Source organism: Trachinotus anak, unplaced genomic scaffold (assembly GCF_046630095.1).
Source record: "Trachinotus anak isolate AG129_WGS33_773 ecotype Australia unplaced genomic scaffold, CSIRO_AGI_Tana_v1 ptg000008l, whole genome shotgun sequence".
NCBI lineage: Eukaryota > Metazoa > Chordata > Actinopteri > Carangiformes > Carangidae > Trachinotus > Trachinotus anak.
In genome coordinates this window covers 12,896,159-12,919,936 of record NW_027273859.1, presented here as the reverse complement: position 1 = coordinate 12,919,936, position 23,778 = coordinate 12,896,159, and the positions used below count along the sequence as shown (strand labels likewise).

General features: G+C 43.2%; 1 protein-coding gene across 17 annotated transcripts in view; it reads right to left on the bottom strand.

Annotated features, from left to right (window-relative positions):
* Positions 1-2,975: 2,975 nt before the first annotated feature.
* Positions 2,976-23,778, bottom strand: part of mef2cb (myocyte enhancer factor 2cb) — a 71,127-nt gene continuing 50,324 nt past the window's right edge. For 2 of the 17 annotated variants that reach the window (XM_071482685.1, XM_071482686.1), the window contains 7 exons: positions 15,763-15,906; positions 12,658-12,844; positions 11,831-11,878; positions 6,333-6,505; positions 4,738-4,867; positions 4,202-4,337; positions 2,976-3,892 (listed from right to left, as the gene is read on the bottom strand). In XM_071482685.1, coding sequence (XP_071338786.1) covers positions 3,544-3,892; positions 4,202-4,337; positions 4,738-4,867; positions 6,333-6,505; positions 11,831-11,878; positions 12,658-12,844; positions 15,763-15,906 — 1,167 coding nt within the window. In that variant the 3' untranslated portion in view covers positions 2,976-3,543. Of the gene's footprint in view, positions 3,893-4,201; positions 4,338-4,737; positions 4,868-6,332; positions 6,506-11,830; positions 11,879-12,657; positions 12,848-15,432; positions 15,571-15,762; positions 15,907-23,778 lie in introns of all 17 variants that reach the window. The other 15 variants (XM_071482683.1, XM_071482684.1, XM_071482700.1 and 12 more) reach the window with 14 other exon arrangements.

The window sequence follows — 23,778 nt, the reverse complement described above, 5'->3', positions numbered from 1 at the left end:
TATGTCTTCTTCTCTTTTTCTTTTTTTTTTTTTTGTTTGAATCTGCACAGTATGGAAGTAACCACTGTTTTGGGATGCATGCAGAAACAAGTCAAACACAATGAAATCACACCAAGTCACATCAGGATAACTAAGAAAGCCAGTAACTTTACTGAAATCTCTGCAAAATACAAATAGCCTTTCCCTCCAGCAGAGGAGACTTTTATTTCATCCCCATACGTTTTCACTACATACAGCTGAATCAAGTCCCTTGAATTACAGAGATATGGATTTAATTTAATACCATCTTAGTCTTAAGTGGCGACAAAGGCCAGCTTGTGCCGCTGAAAGCCGCTCTTGCGTTCCAGAAAACATTAGTTCCAAACCTCCCCATTTTCAGGTTTATACAAGCTACATTGATACTACAGACTGACTTTTTAAGCATTTTAACATATTACTCTTTTTTAAAAAAAGAATTCCTTTTCAGCTTTTGAATACAACTTAAATAAACCACAAACACGGTGGAGCAACAAAGAATCCCATGTGAATATTGGGACCTTCAGCAACGGTATGTTACTACACATGGCTGTACAGGTGTATGGTCTCCCCTTTGCACTGCAAGTGACTTATCAAAACATCAGCTGAGGTACTGTTTGGGTCAATTTTGAGGTACCAACATTGAAGTCTACTATAATAATGACAAAGAACAACTGATCAACAGATGATGAATGGCTTCCAATTTAACAAACACAAAAAGAAAAAAAAAAAAACCATACGTTTCTTCATGTCTTTGGTTAGAATTATTGTCAAAACTACAGCACTCTAATTAACCATCAGGACATGATGGCATTATTTCAATCAGTGAGCAAGTAACAAGTGTATAATGTGCTTCGATCAAGCAACAAGCACGCTGTTCACATGATCAGGCCTGAATGATTCTGTTGATTTTCAGTGAATTTTGCATTCAACCTTTTCAATGCAATGCACAGGGAGAGAAACGAGCAAAAAAAAACAGGTAAATAACCAGGGTTGGTGCTGACAGTACAGCTTGATAACTAAATCTACATTTGACTGAAATTGAAATGTGAAACCAATTGTACATTTCAGCAAATTCTTTTATTGTGTTGTTTCAATGCTTGCAAAAACCATAAATGAATGTGAAAATAAAAGTTGAGTTTACAACACAGAAATGCCACTGGCTTTGGTTTCTCCACACTTATGCTGCCTGAAACATCATGTATATTTTTTTCTCAACCTTTTTGTATTGAATTAAAAAAAAAAAAAAAAAGAGAAGAACACCGTTAGAGAGGCTCTGCCCCTGTTTGACTACACAGACTGTATACAGTAACAACAAAGTGAACCTGCATGAAATATGCACATAGAAATATCATAACACTTAAGTGACAGCAGATACGGGAGTGGGAGGCAGAGAGATATGTGGCTAGTTTCATTGTTTAAAAAAGAGAAAATCAAAACAGCTATTTATCTAAAATAAACAATTGTGCTTCTCCCATATACCAGCATGATCAATTTGTCCTTGTGTATCTGACGCTGAACTGTCAGTGACATGTGGTAAATGATGTGGAACCCTGTTTTGAAGAGTGGAACATGAGGAGTCACAGGATGACACAGGATCAATTTTGGTTCAGAAATGATTAGAGATAATTAATCACAATGCACTTGCAAAATTCTATTACACAAATATGATTCAGAGGAAAATTGTACAGATTGAGTCTGGGCTTGAACGGAAGCTAAGACTGCAATGAAGATTTGAGGTGGAACAAAAAATTGATAATGTCCAAAACATGTTTTATGAGAGTAAGTATATCAAATTAGATAATTAAGGTTAGAATGAAATATATGATGCATAAAAATCCATCTAGACATGGACTAAGGGTCGGTCATATCTCCTCATCAGTGTGACAATCATGTACATCATGTGTCAGCGTTTATTCATCCCCGGTTCCAGTCTTGTGACATTTTCCACTAACAGGTTGTTTTTCAGCATTCAGGCCTGCCCTTTCCTCCATCACACAAACCCTGGCAATGCTTTCCAGCTGGTTTTTAAGGTTCGACTAAATACACCCCTGAACAGCACCATTCAGGGCTCAAAAGAAACAAACCAGACAATATGTGCAACTGCACATAGAAACTCCACTAAGAAACCAACAAAAATCATTATTATATATATTTATATATTAGAAAGCTATACACAAGCATGTTAATTTCACAGATTTTTTTTTAAAAGATTCTTAATATTACCATTATTATATATAATTAGAAATACACGTTTAAAAACAAACCTCTACAAAGATAAAACAGTTCAGCAAAGCATTGGATCTCAGTCTGTTTTTCATGGCTTAGGGCCTCAAAGCCCTGTCATTTCCCCTCTGGGTGAACTATCCATCTCTTATTAGCAAAGCTATCAAAAAACACATTCTGGCTTATAGAAACTACAAAAAGCCACAAAAATGCTTTGCATTGTATTCCTTTCATATGAAAATATAAGCAAGTGTATCGTACAATTGTTTTTTATCTTTCCTTTTTTTTTGTTTATTAATACTGAATAGTTAATACTAGATCCAGAGTTTTGTTGATTACACTAATGTAGCTCTTAGATCGAAGGGTGGTCCTTGCTCAGCTCCATTCTTTAAGGGGAGCACTAAAATCATCAAAGGTTCCACACATCTAGCATCAGATTTGCCTGTTTACCTGTACAATCCTTCAAAGGTTGCATAATAGCTTTTTCTTTAGTGAGTAAATAAATCTTGTAATGTCTGGCAACTTTTGACCCCTGCCCTTCCCCCCTTGACCCTCTATTTACATAAATACGTTGAACCTGCAACATGACATCATCTAATGTTAACACACATTTTTGCAAGGGAGAACTGCAGAGAAGGTATATAGCAATGAAACTGACACTGTACACATGTATTGTTTGTCCAACTCAAGTGCTAAGGTGTTTTCCACTGGACACACTCACGCTCATGTTAATGTTTTTTTTTTTTTTCTTTTTTCGTTTTTTTTTTTTATCTCTAGTCACTGATATATCGCTGAGGCAAATTGTAAGTACGTTTTATGAAACAGAGTACCTGACTATTTTTTTTGTTTATTTGTTGATATGCATATATGTACACAGACACACACGTGTAAAGATATATGCATACGTGATTCTTTTTATCCACACACAATACAATTTATGCATAGTTCCCCAACAAAAATACCCCCTGATCCCATCCCAATCAACACCCACCCTCCCAAAACCCCATTATAACACCCCACTGGTTTATATAATGTCAATATGTATAGCACACACACACTCAGCAAAAAGAAAAAAGAAAATAAAAAAAGAAAAAGAAATTACAAACAGATTTTTGAAAAGGGTTGTCCCTTTCCTTTCCTTCAGCGTTAAAGAGATAAAAGGAGAGAGGCCATGGGGTTGGGTGGTGAGTGACTCGTGATATCGAGTGAGAGGAGGAGGGAGCTGACTTGGGGGGCATCGTAACGCTGCGTTGTCGGGGGCTCAGGGCAACTTGGGGCACTGCAGGGGAGAGGACAGAGCTATCATGTCGCCCATCCTTCTGACAGGCGCACCCGTTTGATGGAGGGGCTCTCGCGATCATCCAGGGCGGGCCGGGCCAGTCCCAGAGGTGAGTGGAACTCATTCCTGTGCTCATCACGGTCGCTGCCCTCGTGGGAGCTGCTACAGCTGCTCAGGCTGTCAACAGGGGAGCGTCCCGAGTCCTGGCGGGACGAGGGGTTCTGGGGAGGTGGTACCCCGCCACCGTAGCCCCCCGGTGTGCTGCTGGTGCGATCTCTAGGAGGAGAAACAGGTTCGGACTTGATGTGCAGGCTTTGAGCAGAGGGCAGGGAGAGATTTGAACCCTGACATAAGTGAGAGCTAGAGCAATTTCTGTAGGAAGGAAAGGAAACGCAAGGGGTTACAGAGTTACAGAGCAAGAAACAAAGTGATTTTAAAGTCAGTCTGTCACACGCAAACATGACATGCATCCAAGTACACATACACACATTCATACTCATGAAAACAGGGAGGTGTCATATTTGTGTTGGATCTTCCACATGAAGGTTGAAAACAGTGGAGGACTCTCCAGATTTCTTAGTGTGCCATCTCAAAAAAAAATATTTTCTAGTGATAATTCATGTCCTACATCATGCATCTCACAACAACAATATAACCTCAGATTAAGTCCAGCCCACTCACCCTAGCTGGCTGAGGGCTGAATGCTGCATGTTCTGAAGGTGTTGCTGTTGCCACCCACTCATCGAGCTGAGGTGAAGGGAGCTGCCACTGTTGAAGCCAGACAGGGAGGAGAGATCTGCACTATTCAGGGAATACTCTGCGTACAAACACACAGGAAAAGGAAGAGGAGGAAGTAGATTATAGGTTGTTCAAGGAAGTTCAAACTGAAGTTGTAAAGAGAGTGCATCTCTGATGAAAGCTGCTTCTGTGTCTGTGAGTGTGACAATAGCACCCTCTGCTGTTTGACAGTTGTACAACACTGAAAAAACAGATTTCAAAGGCAACACATTTACTTGAAAATGATTAAAATTATAATTTTTAAGGATGCACAACATCAAGAACAAAACTAGAATTGTTGGGTTATATGGGCATTGTACAGATATTATGTAACTGAAACTGAACAAACATATACAATGTAATTACAAAGATTGTAATTATTCTGTGTTAATGGAAAAATTACAATTTGATATATAAAGAGCACAAACTGTGGTACATACCGGTACCATAAGAAGCAGAGATGGCAGATGGGTAACCACCCATGCCTTGTCCTGGTAGAGTGGGAGTTGCTACTGATACCACTGGGGTGGCCAATGACTGAGCAGACTGAGAGTTGTTTATTCTCTGGTTCTGTGACAGAGGAGGGGAAGACACAGAGAAAAAGAGAGATTGCAGAGGCCTGAGAACATGATATCAACTCCCAGACAAAACAAACAAAAAACTGCAATAAACCAAGAAAGTTTTTTTTTTTTTGATTTTCTTTCATTTCTTTCTTTCACTCAACAGATGCTGGGAGAATGAATGTGATGCCAACTTCTGGGGAAATTAATCACTTGACATGCGGCACGGCTGAACCCTGCCAACCCTATCATTTACCACCCTTTCCAAGGGCCCACTGTCGCTATAGTAACACCATCGGTCTCCACGGCAACGCAGGGTAGCGACGGCAAGGGAGAGGCACTTTACTGTGGCAGAGGGGAGGGTATGGCAGAATATAATGGAGGTTTGATGCAAAATGAAAATGTACTCTTCTGATGCCCTTCAGTTCTACATCCTGATTAATAAATGCTGTGAGCTGTATGTGTACAGCGCAACGCTCTATATGCAGGCGTAAAGAGAAAGGGAATGAAGGGAGGAGTTGATACTCAAGGGCTGAGGCAGAAAAGAGGCCAGGCTGCTCTTACTCTGACACACCACTGGATGGCACTATGTGCCCTCCCAAAATGTCATGTGAGGCGACATTGGTGGTTTCAGCACACTCAGCAACAATAAAGGTGAAGGTTATGCTGGAGTTGGGACCACTTTCCTTAAACTGTATCTGTATCTAGTCGTAATAATCTCAGTAATGATAGAGGTTATACTCAGGTGACAGCACCACTCTCAGTTCTACAAGGCGTATTATGCGCTTGAGAACTACCTAAGCAAGTTTCTGATCAGAAATTATTTAAAGTTTCCGATTCTTAAGACCCTTTTAAGGCGGTTTTGATTTCTAAATTTGAATGGCAGTCTGACTTACCAATAGCAGATCGACATCCTCAGACTGACGGCATTAAAAGGGGAGGGTAATAAATTCAAATTAGTGAGTGTAAATGAGAATAAAGAAGTGCTGGTGGATATAGGGATGGAGGTGCTGTAGGACTGAGGCAACGGAAGCAGAACTAATGTGAAAAGAGGAGGCTAAGAACTATACTAACTAAACACATTTTATTGGAAAGACGGGAAAAAAGAAATATCAGGGCCTTTAGTATAAGCGCCAACATACGCAGACAGACACAGCAGAGGGAATATATCTGACAGCATATCAGACTTGGGCAAAAGAAACTTCTAAAGACAGTTGTTGGTTTAAGAAGCTGCCAAGGCACATGAGAAAACAACAAAAATGTCATAGGCCTAAAGTTAAGCTTATCACAAACATAACCTCATCAACCCAAGTCTGATATGAAGAGATGAAAGCAGCAGAGAGGACATGAAAGGAATTAAACGACAGTAAACAAACCCAAAAGACCCCCTATAGGGAGGAAGATATACATTAGGGAAAAGGGGTGGGGAAAGGAGGAATGATGACTTGAAAACAGGGATAAAAAAAATCACTCACGATGGAGGGCATGTTGTTCTTGGCGCCAGGAGGGATGAGCACACGTAGGTCAGGTTTGCGGTTGTTCATGCCTAAGTTCATGGGTGGGGGAGACTTCGCCTGCATGTTCTTGTTCATGCCACCTGGAGAGACCAGCAGACCAGGTGAGTTGCGATGGTTCCCATATCCATTTCCTGAGAGAGCAAAGAAAGGTTGGGGAGAAAGAGGCAGAAAGACATTAAATATATCACCATTCTTGAGTTGTATTTGAACCAAAGGCGAAGCCACATGTTATTAAACCTGTTTCAAAAGTTTAATGAATCTTGGAAATCCTGCTGTCTATGATGGCGTCGCCTAATTAAGAACTACAGGAATCCATTTTCACCTTCTGCTCATTTTCAGTGTTTCTGTCTCATATCCACTTCCTGTAGTAGAAATTTTATTAGCTCACCAGACTGAGGAGATTTGTAAATGATGGTTCGTGAAAGTGGTATTCGCTGGCAGAGCAGATACTCGAACAGACTACAGACTACTGTTTCTGCCTTTATGATCACCACTGTTTGTTTGGCAGCCATACAATGAAGGCATCCACTTGAAAGGACCTCACCCTCCACCTCTGTCACTGTCAGTTAAGGCTACATGTGCCCTGCAACAGCCAGTGAATAGTGTAAAAACATCTAATTACGGGCAGCAAGACCACAGAGGGATGGGACCCATCATTTGGCCATCAGAGCTAAACACATGAGCGGTTCCTAGAGACAAAGACCCTGCCTTGAGGTTGCCACCAGATCTACATTCCCCTAAGTACAGAGGGCCAAGTGCAGCACCCATTTCTCCCTCAAAAACCGGTGGGGCTAAATCCTAGCAACATCATTAAAAAAATGAGAGTGGAGCATTCTTGCAAGCAACACAGTCTTTGTTTCTAACCCAATCCCGCAGGCTGTTTTTCCCCTTACTTCTCCTTCCTTCTTCCAAGGGGTAGAACACAGGGCACTGTGTGGACGTTCCCACTTGAAAGACAGGCAGGAATTATACGTTAGACATAAATGAATTTCCTAATCATATACTCCAGGGGAAAATGAGTCGCAGATGTCTTCCTGGGCAATTTCCCTCGCTGATCTTTGTTTAATTTGAGAGCGAGGTTTTTGTTGTTTGGAAATGAAAAGTCTCAAAAGCTCAATTTGAACAATCTGAAGAGTAAACGACCGCTAGCGGTGAGAGAAAATGAGGCCGTCTGACAGAAAACAAGAAAAACAGTGTGTGTGACCGCGAGTGTGTGTGTGTTTGTGTCTCTGCTGGCATGTGCAATATGGGACAATGTATAAGTTGATGTTAACTGGCTTGAGTTTGTGTGTTACTGTATGTTTTGCTATATACTATTTTGCATGTGCATGTTCCTCTATGAATATCATTTTTGTGTCACGCTGTAATAGTACGTAAGCACAATATGACTTGAGACTCTATGAGACATGCTGTATGACTGCTTATGTGTGAGCCATGCATATGGATGCACGTGTGTGTTTTGTATTGGACCCTCTTGGTTCCAGTGTCAATCTCACATTAGCAAAGAGGCAGCTGCCTCTTCAGTTTTCCCGCTCTCTCATTCTCATGGCTGGCCCTTTGTGAGATTGAGTGGGTGCATGTGGAGACAGATGAATGAGACCTCACACACACATAAAGCACACACACACAGCACACATACACACACTTTGGTAAATAACCCAGCAGGAAGTACATCAGTGTTTCTGTACAGATGAATAAAAAAAGAGACTGAGCTATAGAGAGACATTAATACACACTTTGGTCAAGATGACACGGGTTTCATCTTGGTGACAGTTAATCAGACATCTGTGTATTGCCACCCTGTGGAGATGGCTGCAGTCCAGTCAATTATGTGCTAGATGACTATGATCATGAGTGGCATAGGCCAGCTCTTAAACACTTCAAAAGTAAAATCACGAGCTAATTAAGCTAATGAAGCAAGAACTGTGACTCAAATCTTTCTATTCTGTAGCTTGATCATCCTGATTTTAGGACAGTTGCATTGAATAGCGGTACAAATACCGCTTGACTACTATATCAGCTGACGACATGATATCCAGACTTCAATTGCACTCTCCTCCTCTAATGCTACTTTGCACGGTGAAACTGTGGCAAAGTCTGGCATCAAACATTTAGAGGAAGTACCAAAATTAAACACAGCCCAACCAGGAGTCTGTTTTGCTGCTGTATTAAAGTAACACATAGAGAACAACATCTGATCTGAGATTCAGATAAACAGCTTTCTGCTATTTCTGAGTTGCTGAGGGGCGGCTGAGGTCAGAGCTGATGGATTGCAATCTGACTCTATAGGTGCCATGGTTATAACCTTCAAGATGCATGTGTTTGACAAGCTCCCCCTGCCCAAGTGTTCGCTCTCTCTCTCTCTCTCTCTCTCTCTCTCTCCCTCTTACACACACACACACACACACACACACAAAGGAGAGGTGTGGTTAAACTCATTTTACTGTTGCTGAACAAATTTCTGATGTCCTGTTGTGGTCTAACAGGCGCACTCCATTCTATTCCCCATACACACACACTCTTCCGTTGCGGTTTGGCCAAATGTGCATTCAACCCTGAATTCTCCAACTGAACCAAGGTGTCACACTCACGCTCACAACTTGTACAGTTGGTGTGAGGTGCTGCCAAGATTAAAACACACATTGTTTGATCTGCTGAACCTGACTTGTCGTCAGTTATTGATGGCGTGCTTTTTAACTTGCACTTCTATGTGATTTTGACCAGGGATGTCTTGAAGATGTACCTTGTATGTAACTCATCTGATGGAATAATTGGTGTGTGATCAAGGTGAGAGGTGACGGGAGTTTCTTGTTAATTCCTCGCAGTGCTTTCGGAGTGCTGATCGGAGAATAGATGACAGCTACATAATTGCACAAATGGAGGTGGGAGGTTTTCACAAGCTGGACTTTGACTTGCTCTGTCTGTCTCCTCACCTCACACTCTCTCCTAGCTAGCGAAGGAGTTGACAGGTTGAAGACATACCGCATATAAATGAAGGAACATACAAACTTCCCACAATATTATATATAACATGATGACTCAGCCTTTCAGTAACATGCACTGTGTGCACTGTACTAAAATTACCTGGGGACCTCTTGTGATTCAAAATTTACCTCCACGACTGGGTTTCCTGCAGCATATTTGCACAGGGTAAACAAAAAGTCTGTGTTTCAATCATATTTACAGGAAATATCCCAATGATTATCTCCAGATATGATTGAAACGTAGCATGTTTTCATGCTAATGCTGCAAAGAAAGGGCACTCTCAAGTTTGCATTTTCTACAGGGGAAATCAAGTACCTGACATGCTTGGCGTTCCAGTCATGGAAACACTGTTGCTAGGGAACTCATAACAAAAATGGACTTTTGTGTATAGAAATGTTTTTTATCTGATTACAACTTCATGATTACGAAAAATTGTACACAAAAAAAAAGTAAGGCTCTCACATGAAATACGTCAAGTTTATGAACAGCTTGTGAAGTATTAGAAAATGTCCACATCAGCCAGCCATTCAATTGGTCATTCATGTACTATTCACCAGCTCATACTGAGTCCCATAGCATCATATAGCTACACAAGTCTACTGAATTTGCACTACAGATTCTGTCCAGTCTCTATTTGCACTGTTACCTTCATCACTGTTCACTTGAAAAAGGAAAAGAAATAAAGCAATCTTTTGAGAAATGGAAAAATATATACAACAGGGACAATTCAATGAAATAACAATTCAGACTAAATTCAAGTTATTATGGTTAAATGTGCTAGGCAATCAGCAGCGGAGGGATTGTGGAGGGAAATGTCAGATTTTTACAGGAATCCTTCCAAACAACAGGAGGACTCCAGGTAATGCTAATCCCATGTGAGTTGGGCTTTAAAAGCTGTCATTTTCTCTCTTTACAGACAGTGGAACCATGACATCTAAGACTCAAAGGAGGTGTTGTGTTTATGTGCACGTCTGAAACACATACACGTACACACATTCAAAGAGACACACATGAGGCCCCCCCCCCGCCCCCCCCCCCCCCCCCCCCCCCCCATTTCACTTACACCACGCCACTTAAGACACTCATACACAGGCCAGACAGCTATTGTACAATCAGCTTATCAAAACATACGGTGAGGAGCAGAGGAACATTAGAACAGTCCTCGTGGTGCCACAGTGGCTGGGCCACCTCACACTGAGTCACTTAGAGGAACATCATTAAAATGGCTGACCAAGTTCACAGAACACTTCCATCTGTGTTCCCCCACTGTTTCTCCTTTTGCACACATGCTTCCACCATCAGTGGATATTCATCACTGGGGTTACCCCCCCCCCCCCCCCCCCCCCTTCTCCTCCACCACGCACACACTCTTTCTCTCTCCCCCTAGATGAGATTTAAGAGAGCTTTGAATGGAATCTTTTAGCTCCCACATGACTCTGTCTCAATGTCGTGTTTTTCGCTGCTGCTGAGCGACGCACAGCTCTCACAGAGTGCCTCTGTTCCTTCAGCACGGTGACACAAAGGCTACATTTGAATCATGCTCTGCAGCACGCCGCCGACAGAACACACGCCACAACAAACGGTCCTGTTGTGTGTGTGTGTGTGTGTGTGTGTGTGTGTGTGTGATGAGTGACCAGACAGAGAAACCAAGCATTGACCCCTTGTGATGGAGCCCTAGGGGCCAGACAAGGCTGCCCAGCTGTGCCCCACTGACCCCCCCCCCCATTCTCCATTTTTACACTCTGCACTGTATGTCAAGGCTGTAAAATTTAACCCTTTAAATGGGAGTTTCTTTGCCATAAACTTGGGCTTGACATGTCCTCAGGGATAAACCCACTGACACACAGAAGCTCACACATAAGATTCCTTACACATGTTCCTCAAACATGGGTCGCTTCTCTCTCCATGGGATCATTATTGCATGGTGAGCCACTCTAAACACTGAATTAGTTTGGTTGTAGACATATGATGGCAATTACTGTGCAGCAAGTTTGTCTGGCAAAACGAGTTCCTCAAAATATGAGCCATGGGTGTTGTCAATTTGAATTTATACCCCAAACCAATCCAGAAATAAAGAAATGGCTCATCGTACAGGGAAACAGAAAGAAATGAACTGTACGTTCAGCATCTCTTATATTTACCTGTCAGTCAGTCTGCTGCTCCAGTATATAGTGCAATTTTATTTCTGTTTCCCCCCCACTTGTTCTAGCGTTTTATAGCTGAATGCAGGCAGGATGTTTCACAGCCCCAGCACTGCGCAAACATTCCCAGATGAACTCCACGACCACTAACATCAACACATCATGGACAAAATCTCCATTTGGGTTTGGGTTACTATTAGTCATGCATTTTATGGCCCAGAGTGGGTGAGTGGGTGCCCTGTGTGTGTGTATGTGTGTGTGTGTGGGTGTATGTGTGTATGTGTGTATGTTAGCAGACATCTGTGTGTGAAAAGAGGAGGCCATTCTTACCAGCACTGGTGCCTGCGCCAGTGGTGAGGTCAGCACCCATGAGGCCACCTGAACGATGGAAGAGAGGCAAGAGCAAACCATTAGAAGATAGACACCCACATTACATCCACTGTGCCTCCTGTCTCTTACCTTGCTGACCTTTCAGAAACTAATTCAATTTAATCACAATCCAGTGCGTGTGGTAGTGTGTGTTTGTGTGTGTTTGTGTGTCAATGCATCATATGTGTTCGGATAAACTGCTTCCCACTCAAACTTTAACACTTTGAGCAACTGGACACTGCCAGTTGATACATTATGCTGCCGTCCAAGAAAAATCACACATTATTATTTTTAAGCCATGTGAGGTGGAAGAGTGGGAGGGTCCAGAACGTGTGCGGTTTGGTGTGGATGCTTCGAGCGCCAAAACTCATATTTAGTTTATGCTGGCGCTTCTAGCATCCAGTTGTAATGACAGGGTAAGGGTGTGGGCAGCAGCCTGAGACCAGAGGGACAGAAAAAGGACTTTGGACAACAATAACAAACCAATAGGCCTGATTTGCTTATGTCACCAGCAACTCAATGCCTATACATAGGGCCAGACATCCCATGTGTAGAATTTCATGCTAAATCAGTGAGACCGTGGGCTGGGATTTAATATGGTATTAAATCATCAACTTACTTTGAGCAAAATACTGAGCAGGCAATAAGTGCCTTTAATGAGCGTAGCTCTCAAAAAATAAATCGAACATTTGATATGTTTGTCTATTAGCACGATGCACACAGCTGAGAAGATAGACAGATGGTATAACAGCGTGTACATGGGTGCATGACTGCAAGTGAGGTCCTACCTGTGTTACCTGCACTGGGGGGTCTGTGTGTAACTCCAGGAGACATGCTGTTTCTCTGTAGGCCATGGTGTGCCAGTGGCAACAGGTTGTGGTTGCCTAGGGAACCACCGGGATGGCTGTAAATGAGATTGTTCTGGTTGCTAACGGGAATGGACACGGACATGTCGTAGTTTGATGGGGGCACGGCCTGCTGAGAAAGGGGGGGGGGGGGGGACACAAGCACGAGTTTGATTAGACTAAAGACACCAACAACTGCAGTGAGTGAATAAAGTGAAACAAGGCCTTCGCGTAAAGGAATGGACACATAAAGAGAGAAAGATATGTGACAATTGAGAAACCCTCCAGGAACACAAAGGCATTTAAAATCCTTTGAGTATCTACAGTGTTACTCCAGAAGCAATCGCACACAAAAGAACAGACTGACACAGCCAAGTTCAAAAGGACAAATGGACAACTAACAATAGACAGCCGTGCATAGCTGAGGAGAACAACTTCTTAGAACAAAGACTAAAAATACAAGACAGTATGGATGGTGCAAGGGAGCATTGCACAAAAACAAAAGGGTTTGCGACTAGAAAACTGAGAGTTACTCAAATTGGCCCCAAGATGATATATGGGCTAGCAATAGTTTGTTATTCCAACTTGATGTAGCATCGGTAGGTTACTTTGGAGGCTACTAATGTCTTTGTGTGAAGGACTCAGGTTTTGCCCCTGACATGTTGTGACATTTGTTATGTGAAGGCAAAAAGTTGACCCGTGGAAATTTTGTGCTGTGACCACTGCCTTTATGTTCCCTGAAATATATTCCTGGTATATTACATTAAAGAAATAAGAAGGCAGTGGTTTACTGGGAATAGAGCCAATGGCATTCCACTGTTCTAAAAGAGCTAAAGATAATTCAGTTTGTCTTCACCTCGCTAAAAAAAAATCAGCAGTATTTCTTGCAAAAGTAGCTTCGAGACTGGACAACTGAATGCAATTAGGAATAATTTATTTTTCTGTCACATGGAGCTAATGCAAAGTGTTTTTAAGTGGCAGAATCAGATCAGTCAGCAGTCTCATCAGGAGCATGAGTAGAGGTAGCTTGCTGACCCCAGGCGTCTAGTTTGTCATGTTTATTGTGTCACTTGGCAGAGGGGCTTAACCTTGGGAGTGCCCTGGAAGTGGCTGATCCTGCATGTTAGCTTTAGGAAGTAGAAAATAGGGCCCTAAATTACTGCCATGTGTCTCAGAGCCATGGAGTGAGCGCATCACAGGGATCATCAGCCTGGCTTACGTGGAAGCGGGATATGTGCCGTAGCACTACTTCGTCCTCTTCAATTTTCTCCCCTTCGCTAATGTTCCTCTTGCAAGCCAGACATTATTTCAAAGTACAGAGCCGGTTACTTTAACCATATTTCATTGTGGGCCTCGGCGTGTTTCGCTTTTTACTGCAACTTTACGCAGGAGTGGGCTAGCCAAAAGCTATGGATGCTTTCTTTTATAACCAGTGAGGGGCTGTCTCTGGTTCTGTTTTATTTTTTGAAGACTTTGAGTAATTTCTTCCATCTTGGATTCCTTGTTGGAGTTTTTTTTTTACCTCATGACTTCTCTGTGCCGTGTTTTCTAAGAGCGGTGGATCTGTGTATGTGTGCACATTTGCGTGTACACACACCCCATAGCTGGGTGTAAGGGCCCCGTCTGTAAGCTGTCCTTAAACTGGTGCCATCCTTCCTGTTTTCACTCATCTTCCTCCTCCGCCTCTCCCCACAGTCCCCTCAACAGTCCCCTGCAATCCAGAGGCTCAGTGCTTGGCAGCCACCCTGACCACACACCGAACTGCCACTTGTTGTGTGCAGAGTGCCCCCCCAGCTCCACCCGACACCACCCCCCGCTGCCCCGCCCCCCCATCTCCACTCAGCTCCGATCCCAAACCCACCCCACCCTACCCCACCACACCACCCCAGCTCACCAACCCCTGCCTTGCTTCTAACCACATCTCCCCTTGCTCCATGCGGCTTACACACTACTGTTCTTCTCTGAATTATCTACTGTGGAATTATGCCTTTCTCTGTAAGACTAGAGCGCTAACCATTCCAATATGGTGCTTTCTGAATGAAGGGCATTCTGGCAGCTGGCTATAGCTCAGATTCTTCAGTGAAATTAACACTGTATAATATAAATGCAGCAGCTAACATGTCTTGAAATATCCACACCCGCTAACAAAGACACCTTTAAAGAGGCTGTTAGCCTACTGAAAATTTTCAGTTATTTCGGAAAGGAGGAGAGATAATTGAATTTGGTGAGGCACGGAGATATGTCTGAGAGTTTGTGAATGTCTGCTGATGTTTCATAGCCACAGTGTCTGTCCTTGTTGTTGCGGGTGACTGAGCGCTGTGTTTTGGTGCAGGAAAAGGAAAAGCACATGCAGACCACACCTCCCCTGGGAGCCAGGCAAGGCATTATGGGTAACGGGTTCAAGGTGGGAACCCAGTATGGTTAAAATTTGTCATGAGCGAAAGTCTGCAATTACTATAGCGAAAATGTCTGCTTGTTATGTCAAATTAGAGGATCGCTCCTCAACTGTAATCAAGAAAAATCAAAGAACTGTAATTTTTTTCATTGTAAGTATACAGTATAATCTCACTCTAGTCTTACTCTCACTCTCACTCTCACTTTGTGTATTTAGTCTGGTGGCAAACAATGGTGGTTAGCCGGGTTAGCTCAAGAGTTACTGGCCAGTCAGCATTTTGTTAGCCTGCTGAGGATGCGGCGTAGTGTCAACCCAGTACTTACAGGTATCTTATGAGTTTTAATCATGTGATCAAACTCCTCGTTAATCTGTTTGTATTTCTCCTCAGTGCGTGGGGTGAGGATGAGAGCAGACTCGAGCTCCGGGCTCTCGCCGCCTTTGTTCTCCTTCTTGCTCAATGCCTGCCAGGTCCCACAACCACACGGAGACGGACGGAGGGAGACACAGATGAAGGGACGGAGAGATGGGTGGTAGGAACACATGACGAACACAAGGAGACAAGGACGAGGCGACAGAAAGCATAGAGGGGGAAACAAGGAAAGAGAGGAAAGAAAGGTGAGAGGAAGGCTCTGGGTTCAATGAGAGGTACTTACACACAGTCTCTGTCTGCTGATCATCAGATCAATGTCCTCGTTTATTTTCCTGTACTTGTCCTCGGACTCGGGGCTGTGGCCGACCGAGTCGTCTGCGTCGGGGTCAGGGCTGTCACAGCCATTTAGGCCCTTCTTTCTCAATGTCTGCAAACAGAGCAGTTGCACAAAATAGTTGAAGGGCTTTGGGGTAGGGAAGAATGACCCAGGTGAACAGCTTTGGAGGGATAAATGGTAATGAACTCTGAGGAGGTACCTTTTAGAATCGATCCTGACAAAAGATGAGTCCAATTAGAGGAAGTTTGGAAAACGTTTTAGGGATTTCTTTAACAGAAGTCATTTTATCTCAAATGAATAGATTGAAGAGATTGAAGTGCTTTTTTCTCTGAGAAAAATGGCTCTGTTTCTGAGAAATTGTTCTCCAAAGGATCTTTAACCTTTTCAATGATTCATTTTGGCAGGCTTCATTCTAACCTCCAACAACATGGGGTGACACAAGGATACACTGGCTGCTTTGTGAACAAGTAAACATGCAGCTAAACATTCAAGATGACAAAAAGGATTCAATCGCATCCAATAACAAACATAACAAATGATCGAACTCTTGACCAAATGACAAATCATGGGACCTTGAAACCTCATAATTACACAGGAAAGGGGGAAGTCATAAAAGTAAAACACATTTTATAACCATAATCATCAGTGGATTGTGAAATAGAATTAAAATACAGTAGAGGTGCTTGAGTTCATGACTGTGGTATATAAATGTGGCAGTTTCTGTTTTGGCCACCTGATGGCCACCTGCCCCCATTAGAGTGGCCAGAAAACAGCAGACAGGCAGAAAAAAAACACACTCTCCACTTGCTCACCACTCCCTTTGAGTGGAAGAGAGACACAGACAAAGAGAATGAGAGATAGAGAGAGAAAGAGAGAGAGAGAGAGAGAGAGAGAGAGCGGGAGAGAGAGAGAGAAGGGGAGAGAGGGAGAGAGCGCAAGCTGCCTTCGTCCTTTTTTAGATATTGTTGACAACCATAACAACAGGGATAAGTTTCAGAGCACATTACTGTGTGTGATAGCACGAGGGTATGTTTGCTTGAGCAAATAGGCAAGTACAGATAGGTGCTGTGTTCATTTGCCTCGTAAAGTGAGAGACAAAGACAGAGTGGGAGAGAAGAAAAGTACAGTAGCTGACAGTTAGAGATCTCATCAAAGGTACCCCCCCCTCCTCCTCCTCCTCCTCCTTACTCCTCTCTACACCCCTCTCACTCTCCTCCTCCCCCCTTCCTTCTCTCCTCCTGGCTTTAATAAAGGGAGATTAGTCTACAGGAGGAATATCACGGGCCTGCTCCTGTCTGTGCAGTCGTCGCTTCACACTGCGCTCTCCTACTTTCATCTGAAGCTCCATATCAGACAGACGTAATTAAATTTACTTTAGCACACCCTGTATTTGATGCTGATCAAGTGTGTGTGTGTGTCTCTCGCTCTCTCCTTCTGTATATGTTGTAGTGTGTGTGTCTTCTGGAGTGAGTGTGTGTGTGTGTGTGTGTGTGTATGTGTGGGAGGGGAAAGAGGGGAATGAATCTGTGTTTGTGTGTGCATGTGTGGGTGTGTGAGAGTGGGTGTTAGCGTCAAGAAGAAAAAAGAAAGAGAGACTGAGCGGGAGAAAGGAGGAAGATAGATGCTAAGATAAGTTAATCTCAGTGAACTTCTTCCTCTCATTTGTTTGTCTCCGTCAGTACTCACTCACGGTAGAGATACGAGTGCTAGCTACTCCATCACAAGCAGCAGCAGAAGTGACAGGGAGCGATCTGCCTGCTTAGAAAACAAATAACAATCCAGTCATCTCTCATGTCAGCACAACAAAGGCCTGTTTTGAGTGTGGTTTTAGTGAACTTAGAGGGCTTCTTTTGTGTGTGTGATAACTGTTTGATTCCTGAGGCGTCTCGTGGCGAGGCAGCTACTGTAAGCGTGTCAACATTTGCTGGCTCTCCTCTTCTTTCTCTGAATCCTCACTTGGCCTCTAGAGTGGAAATCTGGAATTCTGAATTTGAAAGCATCCCTCACATCTTTTGACAGTCTTCAGGAAATCACACCAAACAAATCAACCATGGCGATGCAGGAGATCTGACTTCTAACAGACCTACAGTGAATCAGGCACTCTTGCTTTATCTGAGGTGGATGAGTCAAAAGAACAAAGGGGTTGCAGAGGTTTAGCATGCTGTCTTTTTTGGCAAAGGCGTGAGATGTAAAATATCTGGTATTTCTTTTGTGTAGATTCATTCTGGCCTTGGCGATGCATTATATTGAACTGACAAGAGCTGAACCACTGGCCTTTTTTTGTTCACAAGAGAATGCGTGCAAGGAAAAAAAAAACAACAACTTTTCCTACTTGCACAGATTTCCACCACCTACCACCACCAGCACAGACTGCATGAGAGATTCACTTCCATTCTGGGAAGAATAGCAGCAGGGCATTGCTGGGAGAGGGGGACGAGGGCTGGGGTAAAGGTGACACCCATATGGGGCAACTGAGCTGATGGTCTCACAGGGGGTTGGGCAATGGTTGCATTGGGTGTTGAAGGGTTGCAGGGAGCCAGGGCATGAGTGTTATATGACTTTGAAGCATGTGGCCTAGGCTTAGCTTTCCAGCAGGGCTCAGCACATTGAGGGTGCGGTACAAGGGCACTATGCTGCTCATCCCAGTTATGCCCACCTGTTTAAAGACATCACACCTGTTGCCAAAGGCTGACACACAACCCAACAACCAATCGGATCTGCTGGTGTGCTCATAGACCCATAGAAGGGCCTCTCGCTCTTGCACTCTCCACCTCACCACCCCTGCCCACCCTACTCTTGTCACACTATATATTTTCCCCTTCTCTAATAGCCCATTGCTTTATCTGTGCCCTGAATTTGTTATGGACTTTACAGCTCTGCTGCATAGAGTCATCAACAACTCCAAACAAGGCTTTGAGTTTGTCATCCAGTCACATCATCACTATATAAGACAAATCAAAGATGTACAGTTGGGTCCGAAAGTCTGCAACCACAGTGTCTCAGACTTTTGGGGCAACACTGTATATTTCAAAATGACAGAGAGAATAAAGATCGTTGGAGTTGCTACCCCAATGCTGAAAGACACAGGGGTTTAGGTATGAAGAGCCGGTATGAAAAGAGAGTCTTTGGGGAATATACTAATAGGATGAGGATTAAACAAAAACGCTTTGGAGCCGTTCACTTGTGCCAGGAATTTTATGCACAAAATAGCCACCTAAATTATCATACTTATAGGAAAACAGTCAATTTTTGAAGTAACTAGGATTTTCAGCCTGAGATAAAATGTTCATTAGTTTATTCATGCAAAACTATTGCTGGCATAAAAGGAAAAGCTTTCATACAGCATTATTTAAGTTTATAGTATTTGCATTACTGTTTATAAAAGTAACATTTTCACTATTAATTAATGTTTTGTTTTGGAATTATCAGAATGCCAGACAGTTTATTTTGAAATAAAAAAGGAAACAAACAACAAAATGGAAAAGAAAGATTAAATGTGAACATACCACAAAGTAAGAACCTAGTTGATAAGAGAAAGAGATTGATAGAGAAATTAGAATGAGACAGAAAAATGCTATGAAGCCACGAACTGTACTAAAGTGTGAACATTCACCGCTACAGAGCGTGAGTACAGTAAATATTAGTGACGGGAAGGAGAAAAAGTATGACGACAGAAAAGACTGCAAAAAAGCTGTGTATGCTTGCTTGGCTCTGTGTCTTTCTCTATGGCCCCTTTGGAGGCTTGCTCCTAATTAAACTCCTTCTTCATGATGCTCCCTCATGACTCGACTTGTCACAGGGCCTGTGTGAAGCAGGCGCAGCATAGACACGGCGTCCTACATACTTAGACACCCGTCTCATCAGTACCCTTCAGCTCTGCACCCTCAGCTAGGCTGGCCTGGACTGGGCTAGAGAGGACTACAGTGAGCAAGGCTAAGTAAGGCAACCCTGGGCTAGATTGAGATAGTCAGATGCTATCTCAATGGCTACACTGTTTATTGCTTGGAGTTAAATATTTGAGGTTTCTGATGTTTTAATTGCAGGAAAAAACTCCATCCTTAGTTTGGGGTGTGGGTGATAACTTCACGGAGCTGTTTAGTAAAACTGTGGAGGGTATTTGGGTGTGAGTTCTGGGTGGCCCCAGGGGGTCTGCTAGGGACAGCTGACGCCTGCCCAGAGCTCCTGCCATACCAGGATCCGTCTGCTCGGCATTCTGCCACCCTGCTCACCCTCTCTATCCCTCTATCCGTCTTTCTGCCCCCATCTCTCTGTCTCAGTCTGGTGCTCAGTCTGTCTCTGTCTCCCTACCTCTGTCCTCGTCCCCTCATTTTCTGCAATACTAACACGTTTCAGCAGAAGCTGAGTCAAAACATTGTTGGCTTGATGGGTACATCTTTATTTCTGATAGGCTTAGGCTAGTTGATGGGTTGTGTTTGGAAAATGCTTCATTGCTGACCATTCCCCTCTGCAGTTATCTTGGCAATGGCTGAAGGGTATGACACATTCAATATTGTGTTTATGGCTATTGGCGACAGCCAGGCCAGTGAATGTTTCTCAGTGTCTTCAACCCAGTGGCTGACAGCATTAGTGCAAAAACCCTCTACAAAAACAACCAGTTTATAATAGGCCTTTTATATCTTTGCCAACACTGTATGGTCTTCAGAATACACTCACTATTGTAAGTAAAACCAAGACTTATGAAAGAAGATAGTATATTTCTAAAGGACAAAGGGTTTTCCCCAATAAATTCAGCAGTTTATGGTTTTGCAGTATATTTCAGCAGTTGATGGAAAACAAGTCGCTGACAGACAAGCACAATATAAAAGCATTAATAACTAGGCCACTTATGGTTAATCATGTTTGCTGTGCTGTTAAAATATAATAAAACAGCACTGAAATGAAAAGCTTTTTTCTAGCAGGGTCTCGGCCTCTGTTTGTCACAATATCAAGAGGAGATGGACTGATTCACTTTGACTATCAGAGACACTCCTTGAAGACATGAAATGTACAAACCTGCTTTCAAAGTGTGTGAGCATTTCCCTGGGCTGGGTATGACCACAGGGTGCACTTACAGTTTGCACTAGAGACTTTCCAGAAGCTGGTTTAGGACCCAAAAGTGAATCACAACGGAATTTAAAATGGCTCCTAAATAATTTTTAAGAAAATGTCACTTAAAGCTAGGGGCTGTGATAATTAAATAGCCTTTTTTTTTAATTCACACAATCTACGAAAGTACACAGTTCATTGTCATTGAAAGGTCTTTACACTAAATTCCAAACCAAAGGTTTAGATCCTGATGATTTTGTGTGGAAAAGGTGACAAAAGGAGGTAAAGTTTGGAAACCCACAGGACAACAGGGAGCTCCCTTGCTCTTACCAGTTGACAAACTCAATTTCATCAGAGCAGATTGGTAAGGAGCAATGTGGCTCAGTGTCAGTAGGGGTGAGGCAGCGGGGAGAAACACTGTCCCTTCCCATTACAAATAACAAGATGGAGGTGGTCACAAAGTGGACCTGCTGTGGATTAAGACCCCCCAGCAACACTGTACAATGAGCACACTGGTGGCCTTGCTGGCAGCGGGAATAGGGTAATAGTATGTTTGAAATGTGCTCTCATTCTCCTTCTTTCTATTCCTTTTTGCTGTCTGTCTGGCTCTTTCTTACTTGCTCTCGTTTTTTGTCTCTCCCCCTCACTCACTCTCTCTGTCTCTCTCGCTCACTCTTTCTTTCTCTCTGCTGTTCAGAGTGGAGGGAACATCAGAGGGATCAGGCTGGCTTAGCTTATTAGAAGCAGATGGCAGACCAAAGGCAAGAAGGCCACAGTTTCATGAAGCGTGGTTTGAACATGCCAGGACCATGTCGAGGGGCATGCCCATGGATGACGGCTACATGGTGTGTGCAAGTGTGTGTATGTGTATGAGTGAGCATTTGGGGGGAGATGGTTGATTTTGTAGGTTACCAATCTGAGGAATGGGACCCCCAAATCACAGTCTGTCGCTGCCTGTTTTTTTTTTTTTTTTTTCAGTCATCATCTGTGCATCCCTATGCACTGGTTGAGGCAGTGATTTGGTGGCTTTGAAGCCCCTTACTCCTGTTGCCCCGCTGCACTATAATCAGGAACCAAAAGCTGGCGCCTGGGATCAATCATCCCTGTGCAAAGTGGTCATGTGTTCAGGAATCGCGCTGGCTAACTGTGTAATTAGTATCTGTCTAGGGATTACTAGATTGACTAAACATTAAAAAAGGGACTGAGAAGTAGAGCAAAAATAGAGAAAAGTGTTACAGTAAGTGAGAAAGACAAAAAGAGAGGGTGCACAACAAGGTGCCTCCACATTTCTCCAAACTGTGGCATGGTGGTGGTACATGTGCTAAAATCACCATTAAGAAGAGCCCACTGCAGACGAGAGCCCACTCACAGACAGACAGTCTTAGCTAGCCAGTACACAGCACAATACCAGATGGTGCAGTGTTTCCCATATGGAAGAGACACACACTAAGCACATGTCAGAATCCAACACTGTTTGCTACCGCAGCATCCCAGCCCTGGGAACAAAGTGGTCATTCAGACTAGTCACTACACTGTATAATTACCCAGATAGACATTATCAGACACAATGCCAGCTCAGTGAAACTGGATAAAGAGGGCACTTATGTCTGCAGCCCCAACCTACCCATCTTTCATCCCGTCTACACACCAGTTGCATAATACGTCTCTATTAAAATGAGAGAAATGGGAATGTGTCTTTATGTATTTCTGATTCAACATAAAAATCAATTTGCCAAGGCTCAATTGTGTGTGATCCTTGAGATCCTTGCTTACTTGCTCCACACAACGTAATGCCATATAAGCTGTTTATGTAATGTCACACATGTCACTGTGACATTATCAATAAAGCTTTTAATTACATACTTTAATCATCAGACAGGAACAGTGTAGCCTCAGCTAAATGATTCCTGTTCTCTTAGGGCGACAATGGGTTAAACTTCAAGTCCTCCTCCAGCTACCTTCTATCCCTTCTTTGTCCCCGCACGAATCGTCACTTATCGTCTTTTGTCTCTCTGTCTCTTATCGCGTGGTGCCACGGCAGGAAAAGGGAGCCTGAGGGAGGCCTTGAGTAACAATGACCAGCCGGTTGACCTCTATACTGTGACCTTGAGTTTCCACACCCTGCCCAAAGCAGCAATCATGGGAGGGGAGTGGGGTGAGGCCAGGGGGAGGGGAAGCTCCAGGCAGGGCAGGGAATGCCATCTATAAAAATAGATCTTCATTATTCTGAATTTTCCACAAATAGTTTCAAAGAACAAGGCATCATTTCATCTTAATGGCTGGCGTGAATTGTTTTGGGCTGTGTAGTGGAAAAGCATTGCCTTTTGGCAGCGTGGCCTCAGAAGTGGCCTGCCTTTTTCACCGCTCCACACCACAGGGACCACATATTGGCACATTTCAAACAGTCTATTTTTAAAACCTCCTTTTGTTGTTGTGTGAGTACCTCAGACTTCCGCTTCAGTATACTGACCTTAAAAAAAACACCTCTGACAGAGATCCAAGTGCTACTTAGTTTCTTGTCTGAGGTTCTGCTTTTCTGGGCAGCAGGCGTTTGATGTGGAGTAAAATGCTGAGCCTGTAGATCATATACATTATCTGTCATCTTGTTTTTAGCCTGTCTTAAAAAGTAGAAGAGGCATATAGTCTATAAAATATGAACTCAGTTAACTTGCTCTCTTTATGTCTAAGGCTGGCGCCGCAGACAGATGTGTTCCAGTGTGCCAGCCTAAAACTTAGAGCCGACTTCAGCTGTGTGTGTACACTAACTTGGTCGTGTGAGGGTGACACCTCTCACAGTTTGCCGCTTGTAACATAGGCAGACCTGTTGATTAAAATGCACTGAAATCTACTGACATCAATAATGTAACTTTCCAGAAACTTATTTTCCCTGAAATAAATAAAAATAACAAGCCAGGA